Consider the following 23,858-nt stretch of genomic DNA (forward strand, 5'->3'; position numbering starts at 1 on the left):
GAATCATCCCCTTCCAACCCCAGGCACCAAGACCTTTCTTTTCCCTCTTCATCTCTCTTTAACCAATCTCCCCACGACTCTACGTCACAGTCATTCTTTCTTCGGTTGGAGAGTAAATACCTACACTCGTTCTTTTGCTGCTCATATTACGGGCCTCAGTCGAACTCTTCACTCCCGCATAGATCCGCCCGTTTTGCAACTTTCGCACCACCCACTACATTACTATCATAATCGAAGATGCGTTTCTCGATCGTCGCTGCTGCGCTTGCAGCTGCTCCCGCAGTTGTCTCGGCTGCTGAGAAGGGAAAGATGGGATGGGCCCTTGGAACGAAGATGGGAAGCGGAGAGTGCAAGACGCAGGCAGACTACTCTGCCGACCTCAAGGCTATCAAGGACAACTCTGGCTCAACCATTGTTCGTGGTTACTCTGCTTCGGATTGTGATATGGCTAAGACCGCCCTCCCGGCCGCCAAGTCCGCAGGCTTCAAGGTCGTTCTGGGTATCTGGTATGCTTCGCCCCTCTCCAAACCTCAGCTATCACGATCAAGTATACTAACATGTGACACCACAGGCCCGATGTCGAGGAGTCCTTCAACAAGGACCTCAAGGCCATCACCGACGTAGCCCAGCAATACGCCGACACCATCTACGCCGTAACCGTCGGCTCCGAGACGCTCTACCGCGGCAACTTCACCGGCGAGGAGCTCGCCGGCAAGATCAAGACGGTCAAGTCCAAGCTGCCCTCCGGCATCAAGGTCGGCACAGCAGACTCGTGGAACAAGTTCGCCGACGGAACCGGCGATGCCATCATCGGCACCGCCGACATCATCATGGTCAACGCTTTTGCCTTCTGGCAGGGCGCCAGCCGCGATAACGCTACGTACGCATCCCTACATTACACACAAGAGAAGAACTGTAAAACTAACATCTCCGCAGCCACGTCTACCTCGACGACATGTTCCAAGCCACCGCACACATCGAGAAAATGGCCGGCGGCCGCGAAAAGGCACCTGAGATCTGGACTGGCGAGACTGGTTGGCCCACTGCCGTTGGCACCGACTACGATGAGGCCAAGGGCGGTCTGGACAACGCAAAGCACTTCTACCAAACCGGTTTCTGCGCGCTGCTTGACTGGGGTTTCAACGGCTTCTACTTTGAGGCTTTCGACGAGCCCTGGAAGCCTGCTTCCATCGGTGATAACGGAAAGGTCGCTGATGAGACTACTTGGGGTGCTATGACTGCGGACCGCAAGACTAAGTTTGATCTTAAGTGCGGTGTTAAGGCTTAATTGCTGTGTTTCCAAGGGGTGTGTATGTGGTGAAAATAGACGGTGCGAGGAATGTTGGTGCATGTCGATAATAGCATGTGTACGCATATAGAGTATAGACGCATTGCTTTTCCGTACGGAAAGGCCACGGCCGGTTTGTTCTTCAATGTATTGTGCAGCCTGATATTGCTGCGAACATGTTTCTTGACTATCTGCTCTCCTGGACTATTACTGAGCTTGGAAACTGCACAAGAAGGACCTGCTCACACAGAAACGAGCATAGCTTGCCTGCCAGTCAGGAAAAAGAGACTCCCGTTGTGTGCATTGTACTTGCTGCATTCATTCAGCCACGAAGCCAAATCTTTGGACCGACGCCAGGCTTGAACTGGCGTCTTATTTGAAAGCTAGGTAAGGGAGAACTTGTAGTTCTCATTGTACTGGCATTACGCCTATCAAGCGTGCATGCATCCTTGGTCAAAAAGTATGGTTGCAGAGGGCAAAAAATACCCCCGCACCACCAGAAACCAAAAAATGTTCGATGCACTCCTACGAGCGCCGACGAGCTTGACTCATCGGAGGTTTGAACTCCGGACCTTCAGTGTCCTAACGAGCTGTGAAGCTCTTGTTAGACTGACGTGATAACCAACTACACCAACGAGCCTTGTTTGATGCAAGAATGGGATTTTGGAAAATACAAAACCCCGAAATTTTGGTCAAAAGACGGTAGCAACAGCTTCATTTCTACTCAAAAAAGAGCAGTAATCTATGAGGTAAAGGTATCCATACAGGTAAGATGGGGGTGCGAACGCGGGAAGGGAAAATTTTCGGCAAACGTCAACATGGCGTCCTATCAAAACTGACCTAGCCCCACCAACTCCACATCGCGACAACGAGCTACATTCCAAACACTTATAAACGGTAAACAGGCTGCTCGATTTCCGTTCCCGGTGTTGACACTGCAGAACTTGGTGCTGAGCCCCCGGAGAAGAGACTTGAGCTTCTTGACCCCGCCAAGGACAATGGGTTTGAGTGCGAACTGGATGGCGTTCGCGACAGCGCGTATAGAGATTCGTAGTCTGGTGCAAACTCTCGCGACGGCTCTCTGGGTGTGTACTCTGGTAGCTGTTCGAAGTCCTCTCTGTCTTCCAGGGGTGGTAGGCGTTCGCGGGGTATGCGAGGTAGAATTTCCAGGGGTGTGCTGGAGCGGATGGTGAAGTGCTGATCGTTGTATTTGATGCCGATGGATATAGCAAGTGCGTAGCGTCGAGTGATGGTGTAAGTCTTAAATGTTGGCACGCACTCTGTGTCGTCGATCAGACGGAAGTTTGACGTTAACGTCGTTGTTTTGTTGAACGGTATTGGGCGGTTCATGCCCGTCCGCGATATGCAGGTGATGTGCTTGGATACGACGTCCTCGGGATCCGTTACAGTGTTTCCGCACTTTGTTGTTGAGTATGTTGAGATTGTGACCGTCAAGGAGTCGATGGTGCATTCCCGCTCGGCATGGTTGGCGGGGTCGCGCGCGTTGAGCAGACTGAGTGACAACGGCATATGCTGTCCCGGGCACACCTTTTCGGGGTGGTTCAGCGTGGGAACGATCCGTGGTGTTGAGTTCATAGACACGCCAGAGAAGACTTTCTTGACTCGAGACCCATCCTTCTCTTTATTCGGTTTCCAGACTTGGCCGTGGAGCACTGAAGATTTGACTTGCGCCCTTCGTGGTATGTCCACCAAAGTTCTTGGGTGGTATCGTAGTATGTGTTTACACCTCTTAGTCTCTGTCGACCCGCTGAGAATGAGTCTGGCCTGGACGAAGTATGATATTTGTGCCGCACCGCCTGGCCCACTGGTCTTGAGCTGAAAGGACGGCGGAAGTGGATGTGGCTCGCGAAGATAGTTGCAGCCGCGTACCATGCCCTTCATTTGGGGTTCGGTCGACTCTGGAAAGACAAACTCAAAGTCCCATGAATACTTCCGCGGTCCAAGATTACGACAGGAAACCAGCTCTTTCTCGCGGTTGAAGAGCCGTATCTTCTCCTCGTATTCATGCCTTTGTGCAGATGGGTGGGTTTTCGAGTTCACGTGTAGAGGTCTGGATGTCTTGGTGACACAACTACCCGCAAAAACCACCTTCAGCGACTCAATGTCTTCCTGCTCTTCTACTGCCAAACATATCTTTCCAGTGACCTTTTCTCCGCTCCTATACGTCTTGCTGCTATCGCCATCGATAATAACCCTCAAAGCTGGCACCGTCATTCTTGCTGGGGAGAAGAAGAGATGATCAGCAATGCAGGGACCTCGCAGGGCTTAATAGCGGATGGGTGGGTGTGGACGATTCGCTCAGGTTCCAGGCACGCGGTTATCGGTGCAGTCCAGACTAGGAGAACGTTTGCCGGGGTAGGAGGTATGCCAAGGATGAGAGGATTTGCTGGGCATGCAACTGCGATAGTGATAACGGAAGGTGGAAGGTGCAATCCGCTCAAGAAAGGGAGGCTGAGTGCATGAGGATATTGGGCCTATATGTTGCTTACCGTTGGCTTCGCGCGTACCTTGCCATTTCGAACGTCATCTGGCTGCCAAGGATCTACCTTGAAGCCTTTGGGTTGAAGGCATGATGTATGCGCATACGTTGTTAGGGCTGCGCTGTCAAACCCTAGATGGAAGGGATGTTCGTGGTAGGCGTAATCGTGAACCAAGCTACCCGTTTCATCCCTATCCTGATCATATCGATCGTCCACGAATTGTCCAACTTACGCCGCATCACTTTTACAGGCCCGAATGCCCAAGAGCCCTTTGCAGCCATTCTTCCGCAGAGTGCTGGACAGCGGGATGCAGCCAAGCAGGCCATGTTGTCTTGGCTGGTAGTCTGGATTCAGCCACGCTGATACCCCAGATCCGCCCCGCTAGCATCTGTAGAAGAACCTTCGCCCTGGTAGCAGAGGAATGGTCGTCTCCACATGTACTCCGCGATCCAAAATCTGGAGACCAAGCGATCTGTTAGCGACGCATATTGCACTGGCTGTTGTGAGGAATCAACGTAAAAAATTTGGAGAGAAGCAGAGAATGGGTGGGGTTTCTCGAGGCGTGCCACATCCAGCAACGGCGCCGCGGTAGGTGCTCGCTTCGAGATTGGGTACGCTCGAATGGCTCTTGGCCTCCACAAGACGACGATTGGCGGACCGATTTGCCTGTGCTGCTCGGGGAGAACGAGAGTCCAGCTGCTCACTTCTCCGGAGGCGGGTTTGTTGCCCGCTTCGCCTCGTGCCACGATAACGGCATCCTGGAGTGAACACGGGAAGTGCGCCTCTGGTGAACATGGAATGAATGTTGTGAGCTGAATCCGGCGACGGCGTAGCGTTGGTGTAGAAGTGGAGGAAGGACCACTTTGGGCTTTAGTTTAGTGGGGTGTTCAGATCGCACTAGGGCCGCACGTGGCGAGGTATCGATAAGGGACAGGACCTCGGGAGCCATCATGCCATCTGAACATGCGGCTGGCATTGCACTGATTACCTTGGTCCTTAGGATCACAAAGTCCTGATACAATATTGTTCGCATCCAGACTTGTGTTTGACGATACCTCCCAACCTTATTTCGTTACAAGAAACTTGGAGGAAATGAGAATGCGTCACTGACAACACGTAATTTCTAGTAATCCAAGGCTGGTATTGATGAGAATACAGTTCGAAGATGCAAACCAGACTGCATCAATTCGTATGCGATTCATTCTCAGCGTCTGTGGGTGTTGCTGCCAGTATCGCCTGGCCACATCTCGTCGCGTCGAGGTAGAAATGATGCGCATCAAGTGATGTCTGGTCCTGATAGTGATGTGTGAAAACGTTACTCAATCAATGAAACGCCTGGCAGAACTGTATCTAGAACTCGTAGTCTTTTACGCCGTACAGAACTTGTGTGCGCCTACTGGGTGTTGTGAGATCTGAAGTACCGAAACTCACGAGAGTGCAATTCTAACACAAAATTGATTTGTGTGGTTCTTTCCATACTGCTCAGAAGCATGAGAGTAGATCCTGATTCATGTCGAAATTTTCCCTGTACGTGGTTTGGTGGTTCTTGTGATGCAGGAATGCCTCCAGTCGTCTTTCGGTAGTCGCGCCCAGACCTCAACGCGTGCTCACGCGTCAGGGTCCACTAAAACTATCCACGATCGCATCGCACCTTCACGCTCACCACTCCAAAGACAGTCACCCCGCAATCGCATGCTCGCTATCTTTCGAACGACGTCGTCTTCATATCCCTACATACAGCATCACACGACACAATGCCGCCTAGGAAGAGCAATGTATCGGCGGTGTCAAACGAAGAGAGTCCCGCACCACCCAGATCAGTACCCCGAGAGGAGAGCTTGGGTGTTGAGGTACGCCGCATGCGACTGAGTTCAATTGGAAAAGACTATAACTAATGACGCGACCATAGGATCTAAACCTGCCAAAGTCTATAGTCCAGCGTCTGGCAAAAGGCGTCCTACCACCCAACACCCAAATACAAAAAGATGCGCTCCTTGCTATGAGCAAAAGCGCAACTGTGTTTGTTAACTACATCACATCAACGTACGACCCCTACTCTCTCCCGGCGACAGAAGACTTACGCGCCAATGGCATGCGAGTTCCCATAAATGGACATTCACTAACAACCATGCAGCGCCGCCGAGAAAGCCCTCGCCAGCGGCAAGAAAACCGTCATGCCCAAAGACGTCTTCGACGCAATGACGGACCTAGAATTCTCCTTTATGCTACCCCGCCTCGAAGCCGAAGTCACAAAGTTCACGTCGATACAAGCCGATAAGCGAAACACGTACAGGAAGAAGGTGCGCGAGGAGAAGAAAGGCACTACTGCTTCCACCGATGCAGCTACCTCCACACCGGCCAAGTCAGCGGCAAACGGAGACGTGGTTATGGAAGGTGCGGATGATGGTGAGAGGGCGACGAAGAGGGTTAGGAGGGAGAGTGGAGATGCTGGAGATGGAGAGGTCACGGAAGAAGAGGGAGATGAGACACAGGATGTGGAGGATGAAGAGGTTGAAGACGACGAGATTGAGGAGGAGGTCGTTGGGGAGGAGTTGACGGAGGATCCGCTGGAGGAGAAGGAAGACAACAAGGATGATGACGATGACGATGATGGGAATGAGAGTGATTGAGAGTTGGACTTGTCGCGTCTGGATGGGAATATATCACTGCATGGGACGGCGTTCGGGACGAAGGACTGCAAGTACGGTTTGACACAAGACATCGAGGAATGACTCGGATATGTTGTATTCTTCCTGAGATATGTTGAAGCTGTCTAAGCCCATCGTTCATCTCATTGCATGAAGTCGTTGTATTGCGCATGTCTGTACAGCTCGTAACGTCCGATACCCAGAGTGTCACGCGCAACTTGCAACCATGATACCATATGCTTTGCGCAGCCCCCGTCGTGACTATCGTCTTTGCGTGTGTGTTTCAGCGCTCCTCGAGCATGTTCATGGACTGCCTTCAGCGCTTCGCCTTCGAGGGTATGCTAGCATCGAGTGGGTCACCGTAACGCACTACATATCTGTTAGGATACTTCCCCATAGCCGGTTAGAATCCACTTACGCCTAATCATGGAGCCCTTGTCAGCAATGTTGTCCAGCGCCCTAGCCTCCTCCTCCCTCGCCCTCGTGTTCTTCCACTCATAGCCCGGCTGATCCTCCTGCTTGCTCCACTGGTAACCTGTCTCAGCATCCTGATGTGTCCCACTCCCACCCGCACCGTTACTCGTCGCTGCTTGCGCCATACCGCCGGACAGTGGTCGCTTTCCGTTGGAATTGACGCCGAGAGTCTCGCGAGTTGTGGATTGTGAGTTTGGTGGTGAGATTTCGTTTACACCTGCGAGGTTTGCGTTGAGCGGTGTGGCTGGGTTTGGAAGAGCTTCGTCGGGGAACATTTCATCGTCCGAGGCAACATTGGCGGGGGACGATTGCATGGTGGAGTCGCCGTCGCGGTCTGAGGGGTGGGTTAGCTGGATGCGCGGTCGTTTGTTGGACATGGTGAGTGATTGGCGTGTAGTGGAGGCTTACCTGACATGTTGAAGGAATTTGCCGGGGTACTCTCAAGGCGATAGCGGCGGTGAAAGGGTTTGCGACGCGTGTGGTTCGTCGCGGTGGAAGGCAACAGTGAATGACATAGCGGTGGAGGAGCTAATCGCGGCCCGCCGCAGGGGTCAAGGTGGGGACTCTCGAAATATTGGCGACATCATACCTTGGAACTGATCACTCCTCCACGCGACTCAAGCTTTTGAAACGATACCTCCTCTACTATCGCCAGACAGAGCACCCACTCATAGAGATCATGGCGCCAAAGAACGCACCCGCCGATGCTTGGGAGGACGACTGGGAATCCCTCGCGGATGTATGTATTCCCCTCTTCCTTGATAGCAATCGCTCACATTGTGTAGAAAGAAGACGAGAAGCCCGTAGAAGAGCAGCCAAAGAAGCTTACAAAAGCGCAGCTCAAAGCTCAACACGCTGAGCTCAACAAGCAGCTTTGGCAGGCGGCGTAGGTTACCATTTCTCATTGTTGGCGACGCGACCTGACTGGAACAGCGAAAACCCAGAGCCTCAATGGTATCCTGAAGTCCACCCCGCGCCCGTCGCAGCAACCTTCAAGCCGAAAGTCACGATGCTTGCACGCAAGCCCACTCCTCAAGTTCTCTCCCGCAATATGGCAGGCATGAGCCTCGACGACGACGATAGTGAAGAAGAGCGACGGAAGAAAGCAGCAGCAGATTTCGAAGAGCGCAAAGCACGTGCACAGAAGGAGCGAGCAGAGAAGGAGCGCAAGTACGCAGAAGCACGAGAGCGCATCTTCGGCTCACCAGCTGCTTCCGCTGCAGAGGACTCGCGCAGCAACTCCCCCAACAAAGCTGCCCGAGGGAAAGGACGAGGACGCGGTGGAAGGGACAGCCAACCTAGATCAAGCAACGAGCAGTCGCCCGCCCGTACAGCACACGCAGCTCCTGCGCGCCAACTCTTCGACCCTACCTACATCCCAAAACCCGGCTCCGTATTCATACAGAAGAAAGAATCTGGTATCAGTCGCCCATCTACACCAAACACACAAGAGAAACCTGTTCGTCAGCCACAAGGACCCGCAAGAGGCGGCGGACGAGGCTTCGCTCCAAGAGGAGGATACGGTACTCAGGCAGGTCCGTCAACTTGAGCTTGCCGAGGCTTCTGTCGTGTGGACACATCTCATACAGGGAAAAAAACTGAACAGGCCTGCAGACTACATCAAGACAAAGACCTGCAAAGTAGGTGGCCCAACGTCAACGTAGGCTCCAGGGTGTTCAGTGTTTTCCTAGGTTGGCGTGGACAGACCTCTTCCGCGTCTATCCTCTGAGGCGTGGATGTCTCTTGTCAGGACCTTTGTTGACGAGGAACAGAGGCACTAGGGAACGAGTGACCGCTGCGTCCAGGACTTTCCGAAGAGCTTCCGCACAATGGCTCCACAGTCACCCGAACAGTCAATCGAGCAGTCAACTGATCAATTTCCGCCTCCTAAATGGACATACGCTCACACCGAGACGCTACAGAAAGACCTCGCCAAATTCACCTACTTCATCAATCACCAAGTCGGCAACCTCTCAGAGCACGACCCCAAGCGGAAGGAGCTACTCGACCTTATAAAGAAGGAGGTGGACCTCGACGACATGATGGGCCATATTGCAGCGCTTCACCCGCAGGTGAACGATTATGGAGTCGCTGGGGAGATACAAGGGGTCGCACAAGAAATCCCTACGAAGAAGGGAGCTCTTCCTGAACACCTACAGCCACCGTACCGTGACACCGAGAGGAAGCAGATGGCACGCGAGAAGACTCGGATGCTGAAGCATTCAGATAGCACGACGGAGACGAGCGGTTCATGTGAGACCTCCGAGACCAACACACCCGAATCGGCTGAGGGAAGTCACCTTGATGAAGGAGACAAGGATTACGTACCGTGAGAAGAAGAGGGTTATGAGAGTGATCATCATCGGATAGGGAAGGGTTTGAGACGGTTTTATACTAGGATTGGAGGATGGTCATCACTGGAAGGCGAAGGGAAGGGCAGGGCTTGGGACGTTTCCACATCAGCATACTGCATTTGCTAGTATTATAACGAGAACATCGTATGACACTGTTGTATTGTATCTATGAGGTGCAAGATGTCTATGTTCTACGCAAGATGATACGTGATATGAAGAGTCTCGTTCTCAGTGTTCTTGGTCCATCGTATTAGACAATAGTGATAGTCTCGACCGATGCATCGCTGTTCTTAACATCTTCCCAAGGAAAGACGTTGGCAATACTAACGATTCGATAAAAGCCCCCGTCTACCTCGCGAAGGATATGTACTCCCCAAACGCCTCCAAGTACGCATACCCAGTCACCAGGCTGCACCTCATCCCGACTTGTACCAACAATATCCGTAGCGGTCACGAAGAAGTTCTTGGCATTTGACTCCTGAAGAACTCTGAGATAGGCACGGCTCGCATCTCTTCGCCACTGCCTTGGATCGTCCACATCGCTGGGTAGAGTCTTAAGACCCCGGAAAGCTTTATACGACTCGTATAAATCGTCTTCCCAAGTCTCATCATCCTCAACGAGTTCCTTAAAGACTGACATACCGCTTGAGAGATCGAACACGGCTTTTTCAGCATCCTCTTGGCCCCATCGCTCTTTGTCATCAAGCGCTTGGCGGACCGTGTCCAGAGATAGCATAACCCTCGCTTCTTCTTGCTGAGTGGCCATCGCGGAAGTTAACAGATCGAAAGCAAATGACTCTTGCTGAGACTGTGAGCTGCAATTAACACTACTGGTTTGAGTAATGCGTCGAGCGGAGATCTTCAGAGCTTTGCCGCCTCTTTCTATTTCGCAAACCTCTGCGATATTGTACTCAAGCGCCCCCTCGTCATGAGGACTGCCACATAGTTGTGTGTTAGACCAATCGGGAACCCACGATGGAAGATCCTCGTAGTTCACCGAGCGACGCCAATTATCGCTCAGCCAGCCAACCCTTCCAATCTGAATCACAGCTACAGCAAATTCCGTATATACGTCCTGGACTCGTTTGGTGTAATCAACATCGAGCAAGCAATCTCCAAAGCTACTGATCCTCCCCAATGAACTGTAGATGAAATCTCTTGGGTCAGAGGACTCGAGGTCACTGCCAAGACATAAGTGAAGAGAGGCACTATCGTGAAGTAGGAAGTCGCGTAAGGGAAGGGGCCTTGTGGCGATAAATCTGGTGTTCCTTGCGGAGGGCTTAGTTTGGTCTAATAAAGACCTTGAAAACACGAATGTCCAGAAGCATGCAAGTAGTTCTTCTCGCTGAATGTCGAGTTGACCACAGACGAATGTAACATGTTTGTTTAGCGCAACTTCTTGGCCGACCCACACGCGCTTGAACCATTGGCGATCGAAAAAAGCGTTGATTGATTTAATGGGTAGAGCTGCACATCTTTCCCTAAATGTGTGTTTCAGCTCTTCATAAGAATCCGGCTTGTCGTTGTTGTAGCGCATCAGTTCTCGTAATGCCAGCTCGCTCTCGTCTGCTGCAGGTCCAAGCCAAGCAATGACAAGAGCGGCAGACGCGAAGATATGGCCCATTCGCTGAACCTGTATGCTCTTCTCGTTCAGGTTACTTTGGTCGATACAGATGGCGTCTATCCAGAATATGATTGTCTTTCTGTCATCTTGCAGATGCTCCAAAGCGATGGCAAGATTTGCAGTAGCTTGGAAGATCTTGTCACCGACGATGATTGGACGACGAATTTGAGGGTCACCCCAAGTGTAGGATAAGCCGATGTAGCGGGGCGCTTGCTCTTCGACATCGGATAAAAGCTCGCAGCGAACAACGGTTTGTCCGTGGAAGTCGATGTTGTGAGTTCTTGGAAGCAGATATAGATATCGGAGTTGGGTGCTGGGGTCTTGAAGTGGTTGATGTTTGAGCACCTCAGCATTGTGGAGGTCGAAGGGGTTCGAGCCTCTGAGGTACATCGATATGTCTTTCGTGCGGGTCGATTTTCTCTGCGTAAGAAAAGATTTCAATTGTCCAGCTGACTTCAGGTTCTCCAATACTCTCTGAAGTTTAAATCGGCCCCCGGTGGTGAAACGATAAGTCAAGGCCGACTTGTACTCGTAGCTTTGGGAGCGGCACGACATCGCGCTTGCTCACATGCCGAGTGATTAAGAAAGTAGCTAGAGAAGAGTGTAGACTGATTTGGAGTATGTTTTGCTTGAAGTTATTGTATGTTGGCAACCTGGAGGTTCAGCCTTGGAAGGAGCCTGAGGTTACCCCGCCCTCACGTGAGAGTCCTCCAATGAGGCAGGATGCTAAGCTCGATTCGGCGATGTGAATACTAACAGTGCAGGCGCAGCCTTGAATGTACGACAGCGTTGGTTTACACCAGATCAATACTTGACCTACCCATCTGCTAAGAGCGCTCGTTTTTTCTTGACAGCACTTAAGTTACCAACATTTTCGAGAAATCATAGAAGGACTTGACAAAGGAGAGAGAATCAATGTTGAGACAGCTACAATACTGCCGTTGTGATGTTGTCTCGGTGGAGAGAGTCCAGCGAAACCTCCTCCTCTAGCGAAAAGCCTCTGAGATATTGGAGCGAGATGTCAGGCGTAGAAACTGATGGCCTTCGTAAAGTATTAGCAAGAAATGCTACTGGCATGCGCCGATGTTCAGATGCGATAGGTTTGCACTGCTGTAGCAAGACGCAGTCAAGTTTCTTGGTCGTGAAGATCTACCTAAGCGGTCAAGAAGTAAGCAGGTCGAAAATTTTCAAACGCATAATACCTGGATACAAAAGTGAAGCAACAAGCAAAGAGCTTTCTACACCACCAATAATCGGAGGTCGCACGTAGCCTCGCGATGCAGTACATAAGCGCAAGTCAATCCCCTCACGCGACAACTCTAATCCCTCCCAGAAGGCCCGTATACCGGGCGGGTACATCGACTTGAAGTACAAGCTCCCATGTCAACATCGGATAAACACCTTGAGCTGTGTTCCGGTACCGATTACCCCTCGGAACGGTCTGCCATCGGCGCAGCAAGTACCTGTGCAGAGCCTCAGGTACCAAACACTAGGAGTAGTCTATGGCTGCTTTTCGTGGCAACTCAACACCCCTTCCGCGGCTCTTTTCGACGGTAGACATGCATGCGGCATACCTAATATCCGTGAAGATCGTTTGACTGTATGGTCGAGTTGACTAACCGTTTTGTTTAGCCTATCCGATCGTACGTCGATCGACGCAAGCCTCGTCATCCGCAGTCGATGTCGTTGAGATAGTCTCTCTAGGCAGCAGGCACGGTAGAGCTGAAGCACTGTCCTTTTTCCACCCGCCCGGCAGCCGCAAAAGGAAGAAAGACCGTTATACGCGTCTCAAGCATCGGCAAGACGGTCACGGGAATCGTGGTCCCGGGGTGGCGCAATAGCAGTTCCGTGTAGCGATTGGAGGTTACGCAAATCGTCCTCCGATATCACAGCGACGCCTACCACGATAGGGCAAAAGCAAACGCATGAAACTGGATCTTCCGCCTCACGATAGCAGCGAAGCGGAAGGCAGAGACGCAGGACCCCTCTCACCGACGATTGACGAAAAAATTATCGATACCTCAACACGCTGATCGGAGCTCGTACGCGTTGCCTGAACGACGCACACAGCGAACGGACGACGTCGGGGTTGGCCTGTCACCCTCGCGGAGCCTCATGCACTATTCATGCTTCAACCTTGCTTGAAAGCAAATATGGCGGTGGGCGAAAGCTATGACGCAGGACAAAGTCCACCTGTCTAAACTGCTCGTCAATGCAGCGTGCTGCTGGGAGAAGCCTGGTTTCCATGTGGCTCGCTAAACGGACAGGCTTCTTCCCTATACCATGACTCACCGCTGAAGTGGTGCTTTTTCGATGAGCGGGCGGCTGCGGAAGCGCGGAGTCTATTGCATTGGAAATGTGTGGCGAATATATCAATAGCAGTCACAGGATAGAGAGCTGAATTGCTCGCGTGATCGCCTCTAGCTGTTTCGTCCAAAGAGTCATCGTCCGTGTGGCGAGAGTCGCTAAGTGTTTCAATTATTCGCTATTGTTTGACGGAAGCGGTCAAATCGGAGACGCAGTAAGGCCGCCGGCGGTGACCTGGCCGATCGATGGCTACGAAATGTAAGACGAAGCGGACCAAGGCGATGGTGATGTTTGCCATCTGACAAGCCCCATCGCGAACGCGTCCGGACCCCTAGAGTGATCAATGAGAAAGTGTATTGCGTGTTGCTTGTGATAATTCGTCCGACGTCCGTGATGTTGAGGCGACATTCCGCCACAGGGGAATCCACCGTTTCGCTTGCCACACCCCTGCAACGCGAATCGTTGTGCGCATGTGACTCGGAGCGTCCATGCCAAGGATGTGCACCGCCACACATCGTCGAGTCTGCGGATACTCGCAATTACGGTGTATGGAATTTGCAATACACGAGCGAATCGTTGGGCTCGAGGAATTTATTCTAGGAGGTGCGTCATGCAGCTAGAGCGCTCGCATGTCGTCGACAGCGGTGCTCAGCTTGCGTCGTGGCAGACTAACATGGTTGCCTGCAATGCCTGGCGAATCCGCAGCGCTGCAGACATGAAACTGCATGCGATAGGGCTGCGCAAACCTGAGTGATGCGTCATAGCGATTGTGGTTAGTACTCGCGGGTGTCGCAGTTGCTTCCATACCGCCGCGTTTGTCTTATCCTAGTGGTCGTCTTGGAGACAGGTGGGAATACGGTGTAGAATCGACGGCGCTTCGTATCTCGCTGGTCCACTTGGTGAGAAAGCCTCATTCTGAAATCAGTCCATGACGATAGTAGCATGCGGGTGCGGAGAAAACAGTTCTGCAGGTCATGGGGAGTCATAGCAACGCATGATGTTGGTGGGTGCGAAGGATTACGCAAGGTGAGTTGTCTGATAGCAAAGTGGGTACTGGGAATTTTGACACTTCGAGAAAGTATTGTGGGAAAGCTCGGTAGGAGCGCAACCCGATGAGCCCCAAGGACAAGGCCCGATGTAGTCCAATAAGGACCGAGTATCGGGGTCAAAATACAAATGAGAACTGTGTGCCGAGAGATTACAAGGAGCGTGTTGACGGGAGATACCAGGCTGTATGCGTCCAAGGCGCAGGCTTCATGCACAGCACGGATACAGGCGTTCCGCCGGAGCCAGTCAAATTGGAAGAGCGAGGTACTTGCGCTGCGAACTTGCTTTATCGAGCCGTAGTAGGTGCGAGCGGGGAGATCAAACCATGTAACCGCGACCATTTACTTTGTTGTTGACGCTTTTGATCGAATCAAAACGGCGCCGCTGGAGCGCTATGCAGCCGCGAGTGGGCCCGACATCGACAGTACCACATGCCTTGGAAGACGACTGCAGACAACGAAGTAGCGGTAAACAGCTGCGCGCCCCAGGCCAGCGAGTTGGAGAGGCTGTGAGACATTCGAGAAAATTTTCACGGGCGGGAAATTAGCTTAGGTACATGAGCAGAGGGAAGTTCGAGAAGGGATCCGAGCAATAGAGTGCGGCTCTGAGCAGTGGACAGGGCCTCCCTAGCAGTGATAATCGGCCCCAAGCGACGCGGGACGACGTTGAATGGTGGACCTTCCGCTGTTTCGGAGGGAAGGACTCCAGCCAAAACCTACCAGCCGTGTGCCGCGACGATGGTCCATGTAGCGTTGGTACTAGGCAAAAGGTAGTTTACGAATGGGTACGTTTAGGAAATGGTCGCGAGCTGAAGGCGACGCTGGGTAGATGTCTGGAGATCAACTCGAGCTATATGTCGCTCGGTAGCTGGTCGGTCACGGCAGGATTGGCTGCGTACGACGACCATGTGGGAGGAGCTGCGCCGGTGCCAGCAGATGCTCGCAGCCAGAGAAGCACAGGCAGAATGGGCCGTGTTTTTGCATCCGCGCTGCAGCGAGCCGCGAGTCCTGCCCAACGACGCATCTGGAGGGTGAAAGGGTGTGGTGGAGCTTTGTTGGCTGCAAGGAGGGCCGTTTGAAGAGCGTTCGGCAGCAAACGAAACACGCTGAAAACGGTGACAGCTGGATCGAAGACGATGCTGCACGGCATGTAGGACAGCAAATGAAGGGAGGTACAGAGTTGCGCTGCTTACGCTAGCCACGCTCGAAGGGGCATCTCTGAGGGTGTCCAGGATTACGGGTATATAGCGAGCAACATGATGTTTCCAATATTACACACCCAAAACAGAACAAATATAAAACAGGCTGGGCGCAATGCTCGTTAGGCATCAACGGGGAGTCAACACATGGTGTATACTGTAGAAAGCGTCCCGTTCGACTGCAGAGAAGAGTCAGAGAGCGGCTTGGACAGTGTAGGTTTCGGGGCTAGCTTCCCAGAATACTCGTGGGCAATATGGGCAGGAGGCACAGCATGGTGCCATGGTCAATCTGACCCGTAGATGAGGGACTGCTAACAGCCGGGGTCCCTTGGGCTGTGGTAGTGCATGCATGGCGCCGACAGGGGGCGGCGTTAGGGTGGATGGGCATCCACAGTGGTCCGCGCGCGGAAAGAGCGAAAGAGGCTCGTCTCAAAAGCAGGCGCAGCCCGCCGTCGCTTCCTCGTTTGCGCACTCGAGCATCATCACCACATATTACCAAGCACCAGACGTCAACGTCTACACTCGATTAGGATCCTCCACCCTGGATCCTTCTGGCACCCTCTAGCAACTAAACGATCCTACACCCAATGTGCAGTAGACAGAGCCGGATTTCCCTTTCTCTCTCCTCCGTCGCTGCACCCCCATTCACATCCGCCCACTACCAACGCCCACGAAGACCCGCCTTCGGTTTGCACATCCCCAGGTGAAGCAGGCACCGGCCTGGGCTCCTTCCCCATCGATCCCGCACACGAACTCCACCGCCGCCATCCATTGAGCCGCACCCAGCGACATACCCACCAACATGTACGCACAACAGTATCCCACGCCACCCCCGGGCTACAACATGCCCTACGACCACTTCCGCACGACACCGCCTATGTCGCCCGGTCCCGGTAACGCCTACTACTCGCCGCGGCACGCGCCCCAGATGGCGACCCCACGAGCGAGTCCCAAGGTTGCGGCCCACTCTCGACGGGCATCGCACGCCGTACCGTCCAACTACTCGTACGCACCCACGCCTCGTGGAGGGGCCATGCCTCAGTATGGCGCTGCAGACCCGCGCACATACGCGACGCCGAGAGGCACCCCTGAATATGTAAGTTATTTCGGTTACAATATTCCAAGTCGGCAACGCCGCGACACAGACGTCCCGCCTCTCAAGCGCAGCAATCGCGAGAGGAAGCGTCGACCGTCGCAGTCGGCACGTCACGTCTACACCAAAGTTGTCTACGACGACCAAGGATACGGCTACGAGCGCGATTACGACGTCTACGACTATCCACCACCGCCATACGAGCAGTATGCGCGCCACGACATGTACGGGAGGGATGCTGATCACTATTACTATGATCAGGTTCCTATTTATGATCCAGAGCCAAAGGCCAGCAGTCGTCCACGACGCGCCTCCGCAGCAACCAGCCGACAGCCAGCCGCCTCCCCCAAGAAGCCCGCCCCAGCAGCTGCCCCCAAGACCAGCCCAAAGGCAACCGAAGAGGATGCGCGCCGCGCTGGCATTCCCGCCGGCTACTCGTACAAGAACTGGGACCCCACAGAAGAACCCATCATGCTCCTGGGGTCCGTCTTCGACGCCAACTCCCTCGGCAAGTGGATCTACGACTGGACTGTCTTCCACTACGGCCCCGCAACTCCCCTCGCCGAGATGGCAGGCGAGCTCTGGCTCCTGCTCATCCAACTCGCCGGCAAAGTCAAGAGGGCCGACGAGACCATGCCCAAGATCCGCAAGAAGGAAAACCACGAAATGGTCGAAGACTTCCTCGAGAGTGGCGAACGCCTCTGGGTCCGCTTCGCCAAGCTCCTCAAGGTCTGCGAGGACTACATGTGGAAGGCCGCTAAGAAGGAGAGCGGCAAAGAGAAGCCCGTTTCCATGGGCAAGAACAGCGGCAAGGAGTTTGTCGAATCCATCTTCGGTCGCGACCGAGAACTAGAGAAGACCGAGAAGCTCATGACTGGAATGCGTCTCTGGTCCATGCGCTTCGATGCCAACTGCGAGGACATCCTACGATACCCATCTGCTTAGGATCTCCTACCTTTCATACCTCGACGCTTTGGCGCTGGCGTTTTCTGTCTCGGTATACCCTTTCCCTTACCGTCATTGCTTTGCGCATTATTTGATGTTACCGCGAGATACCCTTTCTTGCATTTCGTAATTGTTAATCTTGCTGCATCTTATTCGCTTTGCACGTTTACAACAATGTACAACACTACCGGGTTTTCTCACGCATTGGGCGGGTCACAGGAAAAAGTCTGCTTTCTACTATGATATCCCCCTTCTTACTCTTGTATTGTTTTTCTAGCCTACTATCGTTATTTGCTGTTTGGGTTTCGGGCACGCATGGTGTTCAGGTTGTTACTCTGGGGGTACTGGGATACCACTACACTTTGTCTTCTGGGTTAGTCCACTAGATTTGAGAGATTCTCTACGGAACATCTCTATCAGAAAGATCGGTACCTCACGGTCAAAACTAGCTATACCCACTTACCACTCTATTGCTATCTACAAATTTTATTACTTATTATCGAACCATCTACTTCCCATGTCCTTGTGCAACTGCTTCTTTCGTGACTCACAAGCCCTGTCCGCCTATCAAACCCGCATGCGTCGCATTCTCCTACACAGTCATTATCAAAGTTTCCAACGGCGGCGATCTCCAAAAGCCGCGACCCCTGCATGCCAGCCACACATGGGCAATCTGAGACACAAGTAACCCTATCGAACACCTCAGATCAGTCTCGACACATGCTTTTGCGTCTGCAACACCTGAATTTCACATGCTTTCACACACCCTCTTCTGCCTGGGTTGCCACGTTCCCAGGCTCCCAGGAGGCGCTGTCGCACTGTGAGTCGCAGACTCATCACAGTCCTTTTAGTGAATCATCACGCACGATGGTGCCTTGTTGCAGCCAACGGGCGCTTGCGCATGCACATGGCCAACTTCATTGGCTGTTTCGGGCTGTCCTCAGCCTTACCATAGAAGAAGCGCTGTGCATGGAAGCCTGCTGCAGGTTGCGTCAAAGAGGCAAGGTCATGATGTTTGCTTTTTCCGCGACCCCCATGGCCTTGAACGTGGCGTGTGAAGGCGGGAAGGATTGCCACCTATCCAATCCGACGGCGTGCAGATGAGTTCGTGCCGCCTGGCGCTGGCCCTCTAGATTGGTAGAGTGGAACGACAGCGGTTTGCTATCTTGATATTGATCCGGGCCGGGAAAAGAAATAGGGCACGTTTGCGTGGAGGAATGGCCGGGTTAGACATGAGTGCACAAAGTGCTATTTACGATGCAGTTGTGGGTGGTAAGGCCCAGGGCTTTGGGATGGCCGTCGCACAGTACCTACAGCTCGCGCGCATCGCATGCAACGATGACATTACAGCGAATCTACCTACCGTCCCTCCATCCAGGGTCTCTCGCGGCCATCACAACAAAGTAAACCACCCCTTAATAGCGGCCACATATGCGGCTCAACGTTATCAGCCTCCTTCCCTGCCTCGCCTTCCTCATAAAGTTCCATGCCACCCCATCCCGAAGCTTAGCGCACGCGTCCCTTCCCATTTCAAGATTAAGAGGCGTCGCGTTATCCCTGGGCACGGGAACTCCTTTGATAGGCACACTCTGCCTTGATCCCCGGTTATAACACGAGTCAACGTTGCGCAAGGGCACCCTGACATGGGGTGATTAGGCAACAGTTTTGATAGAGTTGCAGGATTGGCATCATTCTGCGTTTTGGGATCGACAGGCACAGAGACACTGCCCGTCGTCGGGAGGCTCGGATGGAAGGGAAGGATGGTGGGTGGCTAGTACTCCGTGTATGACAAAAGACGCGAGGTTGGGGCAGGAAGGGTTCCACGGGATCTGTTGGCTAGAACCAGGGCTATCGGCTTCCACGACAGTCTCTGCTAAGTTACCGTCATTTAGCTTTTCGGTTTTGGTGGGTGTCACGAGCTGTTGGGGTGCGCCGTATTGATTGGGTGTGGCATCGCATCTTCCTTCTTTTGTGCTCAGTGCTTTCCACGGCTGAATGAGTGTGGTACTTGGATCGTTTGTGCGAATCGCTCCAACGAACGAATAGCATTGTTCTACTCCGGCGTAGCACATGCGATCGCTTTCCAGATGACCTTTGCGTCCCAGCAAACATGTCTGCTTCTGGACCTTTCTCCGTCGCGCCGGATCGCGTCCCGTCGCAACTATACGACATCATTCCGCTAAACAGGCAAGCCCATCACATCACCATGGGCGAGCACTTTGCCTGAAAGTCCCAATCGCGTCAATGCAATGGGTCGCGAAAACGCGAATCCGGGGTGCATGTGCATACCTCGCAGAACACCTGATGCCTACACTATCGCTATCGTCAAACCTACCAACAGTTCATGCAGAAGCGTGACATATACACACACAGGCCATGCCCATCGGTCGGCGAGCGACTACGGTGTTTCAAAACACGTGGCCGGTGCCATCGTGCATGAACCGGTCCCCTATTCCACGTCCCTTCGCACCCAAGCACCCAAGCAGCAAGCGAAGCGAGTGCATCAGGCAAGCCGCGGCATATGACGAATGCCAGACTAAACCCCGCCTAGACCCACCCGTCCAGTTCCTCTCCCCCTCCTGCTTATCCACTTTTGTACCCCGCTGCCACTCCGCGTGAACCGCCTTTGCCTATGTCACTGTTTCGCCTACTTCCAAGGTTTTCTTTTCACCTACCGCGTCACGGTGCCGGAGCGGAACATAGGAATCGTGATGGCGGGTAGATGGACGCGTGGTCACAAGATCGTCTATCGTCATGCATCGGTCAATGCGAGATCATTCATGCCGTGCGAGCATCGAGATCGCGGCTGTTGGCAAGTTTCTGGCTACCATGATCGGAGCTGGCCGATGCGTCGCTTGTGTGGTACAGTACGTTCACGGTGAGGGGTGTGGAGGGGTCGAGAAGTTTGAGCCAGAGACATGCCACGTCTATACCGCTCCCTCTGGCGTTCTGTCCTCGTTACATTGACGAATGAACGACCTGGCTGTATGCATCGTGGGTGTGGTCAGCTGCGCCTTTTGGTTTGCTGGTGGGTGGCTTCGGGCTGTGAAATGGCCCATTAAGCGCTGTATCCTCTGCGTGATTGGGGTTCTTTTGAGAAATGCCGGAGAAATGCGCGCTGGGAGGCAGACTCGGATAGGCGTGTGCATACGCGCATTATTTCTTCAGCGGCACTTGCACTGAGAAACACTAACCGCCGGTCTAAGTGCAGGTGGCAAGCAGGTATGATGTAACCTCAAGTCGCAAACGTGAGTTCCAAGGACGACTGTCAACCTGGCGGGTACACCGCGAAGTACCCCCACGGCCAACACAGCAACACCAAAACAATCTCGATCCGAAGCGCGACCTCCCGCCAGACCAGGACAGCGATATCCCTTCCAACTCCCACGTGCCCTCGCCAGCGTCACCAATCCCTCACTGCGCATAAGCGCCCGCAACACCACCCCTCCATGCATCCACTACCCCTCCAACACCCATTCCATTCCCATCACCCTGCCGCAAGGGGTCTTCAAAATAGTCCTTTGTCCATACCAAACAACCCCTCCATTGTGTAGGCTTACTATGCGTCACAGATCGTCCCTTATCAGGTACTATCTTTGCTATTCCTGTGCCGTGAACTGCATGCACTGCGCATGCGAACACCCTTCTAGCGCGCCGATTGTTTGTTTCTATTTCAGTCGTCACATGCGAGCGGGGTAAAAGACGAGGCTGCATTCCCGGCTTATGTGATGAATGTATTGTATTGAACTAACCGGATGGAGATCGATAGCGATGCAAGGGGGAGAGGTGTGGTTACACGACAGGGTAAGGGATTCGTAGGGTTGGCGATGTGCTTTTGAAGGTGGTCTTCGGAGTTTTTGAGTATTTTGAAATGTAGAGTGTATGTTTGATGGCCAGTGTGGCGAGTAATACTGATGATTGAGGTACAGTCAGTGCGGTTCTGACACCCATATCTTACCAGGTAATGGGTATCAATATGTGCATACAGAAGAGCTGGTCTCGGAATGTGGTCATACCGCAGTTGCTGTGCGGCGTATGAGGCGTAGTTGAGTTTGTTATCAGGTGTCGTGTGCTTGGGGTGAGGAGGATTCACTACCAATTCACTGCGATGATATCATATGTAACACAATAACCCGACGTGTTAACATCGTGTTCTCTTGAGAGTGTCTCGCTTGCTCACACTTGCTGTCACGTTCTTGTCAGAAGCCGATATGTCAGAAGCCGTACATTCAATTGCGAAGGAAGGAGACGGGAGTGACGATAGCAAAGGCAACTTTCCTATCGACGAGGCTGTACTTCGGGGTAGGCAGACTATCAACTATTACTCCGTCTTTACTGATATCTTCAATAGCTCTCCCCGAAGGAAGCAAAGTCCTCTCATCCAACCGCCATGGCTTCTCTGACTGGACCGTCACTGCCTGCTTAGTCGTCCTCCTCCCCGATGGCGCGGAGAAGAAATACTTCCTCAAAATCGCCACTGATGAAGCCGGCCGGGTAATGATGAAAGGAGAGTACAACTCCATGGCCTCACTCTACGAGATAACACCAAACTTCGTCCCCAAGCCCCATACCTGGGGCAAGTTCAAACTCGAAGCACCAGAGACGTACTTCTTCCTATGCGACTTCATCGATATGACGAATACCCTGCCAGAACCTACTCTCTTCTGCACCAAACTCGCGCAGTTGCATAAATGCAGTCAATCCCCTACAGGAATGTTCGGTTTCCCCATCCCAACCTGCCACGGCCGCTTCGCACAGGAGATATCCTGGGACCCAAGCTGGCCCAATTTCTTCACAAAGCTCCTCCGCACCGCTCTCTCGATCGAGAAAAAAGAGAACGACCCATGGCCCGAGTACGAAGCAATCTCCGCCCGCGTCCTAAGCCACGTAATCCCCCGTCTCCTCAGTGCGCTCGAAGAAAACGGCCGCCAGATCAAGCCATCACTCATTCATGGAGATCTATGGGAAGGTAACGTCGCTACAGATGTGTCGAACGGCAATATCTACATTTTCGACGCCGGTGCGTATTACGCGCATCATGAAATGGACCTTGGTATGTGGCGGTATGAAAGATACGAGTTCGCGAAGAAGGCAGAGTACAAGGAAGAGTATCTTCGGGACATGGGTGTGGATGAACCGGTGGAAGAGTTTGATGATCGCAATCGGTTGTATTGTGTTAAGATGAATGTTGTTCGTTCGGCACATCATCCGGGGTGCGAAGAGAGGGAGATGTAAGTTTGACTTTGGAATGCTGAGTAGGAGGTTTACTGACGGCGATGTAGGGCGTATAGGGATATGTGCTATCTTGTCGATAAGTATGCACCATATGCACCGGGAGAAGGGCCTTCAAGGAGCACGGTTCAAGACGAAGTACCCGAAACTAAATGTCAAGGAGAAGAAAGCTTCGCCAGGTCAACTGGTGTCTGGAACAAACAATCTGGGACTGCATTGTCGGTGTAGAGCAGCGCCGAATCGATATTTACGTCAAGGTAACTTCATAATTTCAACACCTCAATGGTTGACTTCGACGTTCACGTCTCCAATTCTTTCCAGAATGCTGTATTAGAAACGCCATAGGCACTGAAAATAGAGTGAGCCCTGTTAAGAAGGTGAACGTCCACCCAGTTCCCAACGTCGAGATAATGGCGTCCAAAGCTGCCAGAGCTGCGGCCGCGAGAATGCAACGGAACAGATTGGCAGCCGCACTAGCTGTTGCAGGGCGCACCGGGTTGACATCTACGAGTAAAGTACCGCAAGCCTGGGTTATTAGAAGAATCTTCTGATGCGCTGGATGACATACGTACGTTGAACACTCCCGTGATGGAGGCGCCGATGAAGAATTGCAGAACCAGCGGCACCGCGAAATGCTAGAGAGGTTTTAGTACTATCAAATTTGAGCGACATGTTTGATGACAGTCTTACCGTACGTTTATCCAAAGCCCATCCGTACCCGATAGTCGTCACAGCAGCAACGCTCATGTAAAAGTAGGTAGCCCGCAAGCGAGCCTTCTCGATAGGAAAGTCCAGAAGATCATCGCCGCGCGTCCGATCGATCGAGAAGCCCGAACTAGAAGCCACTCTACGATACTCCCAGTTCATTATATAACCTAGTCCTTATCAGCCAACAGTCTCTATGCATGTGCCACATAACTCATACCGCACGTGTAAGAAGCCAAAGCGCAACCAACTCCGAACGGAATGTATATTAAACCAGCATACAGTTCCTCGAAGCCGTAAATTGTTATGAAGAGAGTTGACAGTGATGCTTGGACGCAGCAGTAAGTCATATAAAACAGGCCGTTGATGAGCATGATCAGTGCGTTCTCTTTCTGGCAGAGTGCTTTGAAGCAGGGCTTAAGACTGGGCATTCGTATCGGCT

General features: G+C 52.8%; 8 protein-coding genes and 1 non-coding gene across 9 annotated transcripts; 5 read left to right on the forward strand and 4 right to left on the reverse strand.

Annotated features, from left to right (window-relative positions):
• Window positions 1-237: 237 nt before the first annotated feature.
• J4E92_007040 (uncharacterized protein) lies at window positions 238-1,288 on the forward strand (the record flags this gene model as incomplete). The annotated part of the gene is made up of 3 exons (XM_051498404.1): window positions 238-506; window positions 572-880; window positions 937-1,288. The coding sequence occupies 3 exons, from the start codon at window positions 238-240 to the stop codon at window positions 1,286-1,288; spliced, it is 930 nt and encodes a 309-aa protein (XP_051351338.1).
• A 544-nt stretch (window positions 1,289-1,832) lies between these two features.
• Window positions 1,833-1,928, reverse strand: J4E92_007041. The gene has a single exon. It is a non-coding gene; the product is annotated as a tRNA-Val (tRNA).
• A 248-nt stretch (window positions 1,929-2,176) lies between these two features.
• J4E92_007042 (uncharacterized protein) lies at window positions 2,177-3,523 on the reverse strand (the record flags this gene model as incomplete). Its single annotated transcript, XM_051498405.1, has 1 exon — window positions 2,177-3,523. The coding sequence occupies one exon, from the start codon at window positions 3,521-3,523 to the stop codon at window positions 2,177-2,179; it is 1,347 nt and encodes a 448-aa protein (XP_051351339.1).
• Window positions 3,524-5,543: 2,020 nt separating this feature from the next.
• J4E92_007043 (uncharacterized protein) lies at window positions 5,544-6,419 on the forward strand (the record flags this gene model as incomplete). Its single annotated transcript, XM_051498406.1, has 3 exons — window positions 5,544-5,639; window positions 5,699-5,832; window positions 5,924-6,419. 3 exons carry the CDS (start codon window positions 5,544-5,546, stop codon window positions 6,417-6,419), a joined length of 726 nt encoding a protein of 241 aa, XP_051351340.1.
• Window positions 6,420-6,753: 334 nt separating this feature from the next.
• J4E92_007044 (uncharacterized protein) lies at window positions 6,754-7,326 on the reverse strand (the record flags this gene model as incomplete). The annotated part of the gene is made up of 3 exons (XM_051498407.1): window positions 6,754-6,806; window positions 6,856-7,245; window positions 7,320-7,326. 3 exons carry the CDS (start codon window positions 7,324-7,326, stop codon window positions 6,754-6,756), a joined length of 450 nt encoding a protein of 149 aa, XP_051351341.1.
• Window positions 7,327-7,590: 264 nt separating this feature from the next.
• Window positions 7,591-9,244, forward strand: J4E92_007045 (uncharacterized protein; the record flags this gene model as incomplete). Its single annotated transcript, XM_051498408.1, has 5 exons — window positions 7,591-7,650; window positions 7,697-7,797; window positions 7,845-8,446; window positions 8,526-8,551; window positions 8,717-9,244. 5 exons carry the CDS (start codon window positions 7,591-7,593, stop codon window positions 9,242-9,244), a joined length of 1,317 nt encoding a protein of 438 aa, XP_051351342.1.
• A 271-nt stretch (window positions 9,245-9,515) lies between these two features.
• J4E92_007046 (uncharacterized protein) lies at window positions 9,516-11,279 on the reverse strand (the record flags this gene model as incomplete). Its single annotated transcript, XM_051498409.1, has 2 exons — window positions 9,516-10,080; window positions 10,567-11,279. 2 exons carry the CDS (start codon window positions 11,277-11,279, stop codon window positions 9,516-9,518), a joined length of 1,278 nt encoding a protein of 425 aa, XP_051351343.1.
• A 4,964-nt stretch (window positions 11,280-16,243) lies between these two features.
• Window positions 16,244-17,479, forward strand: J4E92_007047 (uncharacterized protein; the record flags this gene model as incomplete). Its single annotated transcript, XM_051498410.1, has 1 exon — window positions 16,244-17,479. One exon carries the CDS (start codon window positions 16,244-16,246, stop codon window positions 17,477-17,479), a length of 1,236 nt encoding a protein of 411 aa, XP_051351344.1.
• A 4,211-nt stretch (window positions 17,480-21,690) lies between these two features.
• Window positions 21,691-22,714, forward strand: J4E92_007048 (uncharacterized protein; the record flags this gene model as incomplete). The annotated part of the gene is made up of 2 exons (XM_051498411.1): window positions 21,691-21,781; window positions 21,831-22,714. The coding sequence occupies 2 exons, from the start codon at window positions 21,691-21,693 to the stop codon at window positions 22,712-22,714; spliced, it is 975 nt and encodes a 324-aa protein (XP_051351345.1).
• Between the last annotated feature and the right edge of the window lie 1,144 nt (window positions 22,715-23,858).

Source organism: Alternaria infectoria (genome assembly GCF_024043175.1).
Source record: "Alternaria infectoria strain BMP 0036 chromosome Unknown scaffold_11, whole genome shotgun sequence".
In the NCBI taxonomy this organism is placed as follows: domain Eukaryota; kingdom Fungi; phylum Ascomycota; class Dothideomycetes; order Pleosporales; family Pleosporaceae; genus Alternaria; species Alternaria infectoria.